Here is a 6,000-nt window from a genome sequence, read left to right as displayed (position 1 = left end):
ATCCACATTTTCCAGTATGGCAGAGCATATTTCACCAGAAGCTGTGCCTCGGTGCCAAGACTCAAGAAACAGCCGCCGCGTTAATTAGCACAGACTTGCCAGAATTGTGCTTTTAAATGGCATAAATAAAAGATTTCGGGGCTTACATGTTTAATTGAATCATGTTTAATGCATTTCATTCAATCACCTCAACCAGAGTGGAAAGTAAATGAGCCAGAAAGGAAATAATCAAAACAGCAGTCACAGAAGAATAGCTTCAATCATCCCCAGCTGTTGAAGCACCCAACAAGATTAAATGAAAAAACTGAAATGCTATCTTTTAATTATATGTATTATGTCAATAAATGTCACATAACTGTATTGGGTTGGTTGAAAGTAATAATGTTAAGTTGAACCTAATATAATATTTATCTAAACTTAATATTATTGCTTTCAACTGACCTCATACATTTGTGTAAAATACATTTGATTTAAAGGTCCCATGTCATGCTTTTCCGGTTATTACCCATCCCCTTGTGTGTTATGTAGCTTTTTCTGCATGTAAACGGTCTGCAGAGTCAAAACCCTCAAAGTACACCCTGTAGTGAGTAAAACTCTGACACAGGAAAGACCTGTCTATGCTGCCCAGAACGCCTCGTTGGGGATTTCTCTTTTTCCATTGTTTTCTTCCTGGGTTCTTTGACGTGCCCATACCCAAATGGACCCATTGCTCCAAATAGACCAATCCCTGGAGCCGTTATGTTAAGACTTCCTAACACACACACACTCAATCTTTTCTCAGCTGCAGCTCCGCCGATTTTTTCCTCTCTGAGACGGCGGGACGCGGCGAGGCTGTGAGTCGGTGTGTGAGCACACACACAAACTCCCAGCCAGGCTGCGGGTGTGTGTGTGTGTGTGTTCGGGCTGGGTTTTGCTGTGTCTCGCTGTCTCGCAGACGGCCACTGGGCTCACAGGGAGAAGGGGGGCAGGAGCTCCAACAAGCCGTTTAGGACAGAGAGTGATTACACATACTTTACAGAGATGCTGTTTGAGAAACCAATGTGAGTTTGGAAAATTGCACAGTATAAATCTATTTTAGTAGACCTCAACAATGGAATTATGATCAGTAGAAATGGCCATGACATGGAACCTTTAAGTAACGTAGGATAGATGCTGGCGGTTTACACATTTCTGTTATCTTAAAAACTGTCAAAAATGTAATAAATACAAAATTGCACGATGGCAATCAGAGAGCATCCCAGCTATTTTGTTTTCCACAGATGGAAACATGGACGCAAAGTCATTGCCCCCTAACAGCAAGGTCTTAGGTGTTAATACCCCGACAGCCACGAGCCTCCCAACGTGTTCTTGAGCTAAACGCTGATTCAAAACCTTTCAATCTCGTGAGAAAACACTCGAGATCTTCCCCCTACGACCCTGCTGTGTGGTTAGAATAGCATTACCAACGGAGCGTCGTCGGTCCGGCTGACTTCCACGTCCCATGGCTGTCCCGTCCCCGACCCGCAGGCCCCTACGAGCAGCTCTTGGTCGAACTAGCCTCAGGCGGTCCCAGTGGCTCCATTTGCCTCCGAGTAAAAAGTAAGGCAAGAAAGCCTCTTAAGAAGCCACTGTAATGAGCAGGATAATCCCCTCTGTGTCTGCTCTGCAACTTCACCTGCTGCTAATATATAACCTGATAATCCTACAGGTGACACAGCAACACACACACACAACACAAATGTAAGCATATTCACAAATATACACACACACACACTGACTTATGGGACCAGGCTAGCACACATAGGGGTGAACATAGAGGGTTTGAAGCCAGAAAAACTTGCAATACGACATGCTTCTAACCAACGTGCTTCCTCTCTAAATCCACTTATGTGTCATACACGCATGCAGCCATGTTCATGTACATGCTGTATATAGATATGCCATGTACACACACACACTGATATGTTTTGTGTTCTACTGCATGCATGTGTGTTGGTAATAAAAGTCTAGCTTAATGTGCCCAGTGAAATCCATCTGTCGTCATTGGCATGGTCTGACATCAGTGGTGGAAGAAGTATTCGGATGCTTTACTTGAGTAAAAGTACTAATTCATTTGTGTCAAAACACTTCATTACAAGTAAAAGGGCTGTGTTCAAAACCTTACTTAAGTAAAAGTATTATCAGCAAAATGTACTTAAAGTATAAAAAGTCAAAGTAATCATGGTGCAGAGAAATGGTCTTAACATGTGTATATAATTATATATGTGATATTTCTAGATAATGCATCAAGTAGCATTTTAATGTTGTAAACTTTAAAATATTTGACTTAAAGAGTTAGTCTTCTAATTTTATTTTTAGAGATGCATTTTGTTAAAAGTAGCTAAAGCTGTTAAATAAATGTAGTGAAGTAAAATTACACTGTCCCTTTTAAAAAGGTAGTGGAGTAGAAGTAGCATACATTTGGAAATACTCAAGTAAAGTACCTCAAAATTCTACTTAAGTACAGTGAGTAAATGTACTTAGTTACTTCCTACCTCTGACTGACATGACCCCACTTTCTTGAAGCACATGCGGTGGAAGGTTTCTGCATTAATCCCTCCAGGCCCAGAGGAGCTACAGATTATCAGGGTCCGCAGCAGGGAAATCATGTCAGATAAGAACCAGAGACGTAGCAGGACATGTAGCTCTTGAGGGCCGGGGGTTTGGAGACACCTGCTCCTCTAGCTGGTGGCCATGCACCTAAAAGGACTCCGGACACAAATGTGGCGTCATCCAGTCTAATTCGAGCAAACTCACTTTTGTCAAACCTGTCCGTGAGGCGGGCAGACAAAGTAGCCCCTTGGCCTGGGTCCTGCAGGTCAGAAGCCTCCTGCCTAAGGGTGGTCAACACTAACTGCTCTGTGGGCACCAGAGAGGCCGCGGCAGGAGGAAACAACACACACACAAGACAAGATGTCAATAAACACAATGTGTCAATCACTCTAATGTAAATATAGCTTGTGATGGATGTATTAATAGTGAAATGATTTTCATGGCTGTAGTTCTGAAGAGATGCACACAGAATGGACTTAGCTTGAGCAGAAGCGCCCCCCTGTGTTCAACCTTTGTAAGTACATCATTGCTGAAATTACTTGGGTTTCACTCTATCTCCCCAATGACACCTTCGTTTGCTTGGCAGCCATGACTACCAGGCATTATCTTTCCCAAACATATGCATTGTTGATGGTTGGCTGAGCTGCATGACTTGCACAAACGAATGATATCAACAAAGGGAGCGATGTGCTCTTACACTTAAACATAAATCCTAAGGGCTGACCAATGCTGTTTTCATTTGTTTTATAATTTAAATACTTGTTTTCGTATATCGTACTATCTAAAGCTAGGGTTTTTTTTAATGTCTTTTCATGGTCCTTTCAAATGAAAATGAAATAAAATAATGATCTGTTTCAGAGTTACTAGGCTCGAAAGTAGACGAGAATAGCCGATTGCAGCCGGGGGAGGTCTCAAAAAGCTCGCCTGAAGTCGGACAGCTCGGAGTCGGCTTCTTCATCTTCTTCTTCTTCTTCTTCTTCTCTAGTTTTTTTGGCGGATTGCAAACAACTTTAAGGTGCATACCGCCGCCTCCAGAGTCGGCTTGACCTGGTTTGCATTTATGAAGAATGCACAAATGTGTTTAATCGTTAATGTTAGATATGTACTAAGTAAATACATTTGTTCCTGCTCAAGATTAGATTCAACTTTATTGTTATTTCACATATTACAGGTACTGAGACAACGAAATGCAGTTTAGCTTCCAACCAGGAGTGCAACAAGCAGTAAAGTGAAAAGTAATGTACACAATCTACAGAATAAAATATAGAATGAATTGAATGATGAATAAACAGTGAGGGGTATGAATATACACAGCAGCCTGTGAGCAGTATGAACAGTGTGTATGAATATGCTAAGATATATAAAGTATGAAAACGGTAAGCAGTCCAAGTATAGTATAAAAATATATAGATATTAATTTCATGATGATAAACATTGTGGAACAATGATGAAAAATGTGAATGGAAGTGGCTACGTAAAACTGACACAAAACAACAACAAACTTTTGCCGAGCCGATTGGAGAGTTTTATCACCAGCACGTGGTAAAAACCACCAATGAGCGCTCAGCTCGAGATACCAGCGAGTCGTTTCCCATCAAGCATTTCGCTTCCGCAGCCCGTGGAGAGGAACTGCGCCGTCTCGCCGCGCCTCGCTCTCAAGGCTGCGGGCGTCTTTGTCCCGCAAGATTTCAACGTCTCATGTAGGCGAGCCTCCAGAGCAAGTCGGACAAAAATGACTAACCATCCTGCAACGCACTAGCAAGACGTTGATCGCAATCGGGCAGGTCTGCGTCGGTCTCGCTTATCTCAAACAAGCCTAATGTGAGAGATTGGTAGCTGCAGACGTCACCCGGGGTATGGCAGGTCGGAAGTTTGCTAATTGGAGCAAAGATTAAAGAGGTCAGGATACATGAGGTCACAGTGAAGGCAGCAATATGACACTCGTGCTTCCCCTTCACACCCATGCTATAAATGTGGCAGTAGTAAACACTCGTCAGTTCCAAGAAAGCAGAACAGTATCCAGTCGAGTTACTGGAAGCCCCACGACAATTGCTCCAATACAAACAAGAAATTAACTAGTGAAAGTCAGCACTTAAGCTCTGCGTAGGTAAATATAACAGCGGTGAGACCATCTGATATTCTATTCTACAAAAATATATAATGGCTTGTAATAATACTGTGAAAAATGTATGCTTCTATATTTGAAATGGATGCTGAATGCCTTTAACCTTTGACCTGTGAAAAAGTATATATATATATATATATATGAGAGAACCTCTGGCCTGAGGACAGTGTGGCCCAGTTGGCGCTCATCTCTTCTCACAATTTGCCCTGCTTTCTATTTCTGGAAGCTGCGTGAGGCATGCAGCCGCACATACAGAACACACACAAACACACACATCAGCAAAGCACAACAATATGTGCCAGTCACTATTAAAAGCCACTGGATGAGCAAAACACACGCTCCTCTCTTCCATTCCGACATCTGTTTGTGATGTGTGAAATCATCCGATGCAGCTTTGTGTTTCTAGCTCCTTCCCGGGGAAATATGAAGCATTTTCTCCCAAAAAGTATCCCTCACTAAACACTCAGTCATGGGGAGTCAAAAATAACAGCTTTGGTTCAAATAGCATCTAGTAGAAAACAGGTGTAGAAACCTGTGTTGTTGAAACAGGATGTTGATGGCCTTCAGGTCAGGTGTGCTCTCCAGACGGTCACGTGGGGCAAGGAAATAGGCTGTTCTTGGAATGATCTATATGAGCTTGGGATTTCAAATGCATAGAAATCCTTCATATTTATTTTATAAGAATGTAAGCGAGTCAATCCATAAGAAAATATCCAATATGTTCTGGGTACAAGAGGCTGTTGCAGCACAATTATCTAATACCATATTGATGCCAAGAGGAATACAGTGTACTCTATCGAGAGATAATGTATAACTCCTTCGAATATATACTGTATATTATAGAAATATTTAAGCCAGTCGAATCAACCCATAAGAAAATCCCATGTTGTCATTCAGGTGGCCTGGATCCGAGGAGCTGTTGCAACACAACTATCTGTTACCATATTGATGTCATGGGAAATACATTATATTCTATTTTAGTGAGTTTTAAGGTCACGCGATACTCGTTCTCATCCTAGCAGGAACACACATGTTGTATTATCTTATGTAAGATTGCCAATTCACATAAAGGGCATACCGGGCCATCTGAAGCAGACACCTGCAGTCCGCTTGCCCTTGCATCCTCTGCCAAAAAAAAAGTCGAGACTGGAGGCTAGATACCGGTACAGCAAGTCGCATGCATGCCGCAGTTCCGAACAAATCCCGTTATTATGCCAAGCACATTAAATACGCACGATTGTGTTCAGGCCCGATAGCCTGTTATCAACACTGAGACAGAGATCTTGCGATGTCAGATGACAGAT

General features: G+C 42.2%; 1 protein-coding gene across 5 annotated transcripts in view; it reads right to left on the bottom strand.

Moving 5' to 3' along the window:
* atp8a2 (ATPase phospholipid transporting 8A2) overlaps window positions 1-6,000 on the bottom strand; it is a 56,600-nt gene that overhangs the window by 50,280 nt on the left and 320 nt on the right. For 3 of the 5 annotated variants that reach the window (XM_079661572.1, XM_079661574.1, XM_079661573.1), the window contains exon 2: window positions 2,776-2,877. The exons of the other annotated variants lie outside the window; for them this stretch is intronic. In XM_079661572.1, coding sequence (XP_079517698.1) covers window positions 2,776-2,877 — 102 coding nt within the window. The remainder of the gene's footprint in view (window positions 1-2,775; window positions 2,878-6,000) is intronic. 5 annotated transcript variants of the gene reach the window in all.

Source organism: Notothenia rossii (genome assembly GCF_949606895.1).
Source record: "Notothenia rossii genome assembly, chromosome: 12".
In the NCBI taxonomy this organism is placed as follows: Eukaryota; Metazoa; Chordata; class Actinopteri; order Perciformes; family Nototheniidae; genus Notothenia; species Notothenia rossii.
Note: the sequence above shows the minus strand (reverse complement) of the source record. Positions and strands in the feature narration are given on the sequence as shown.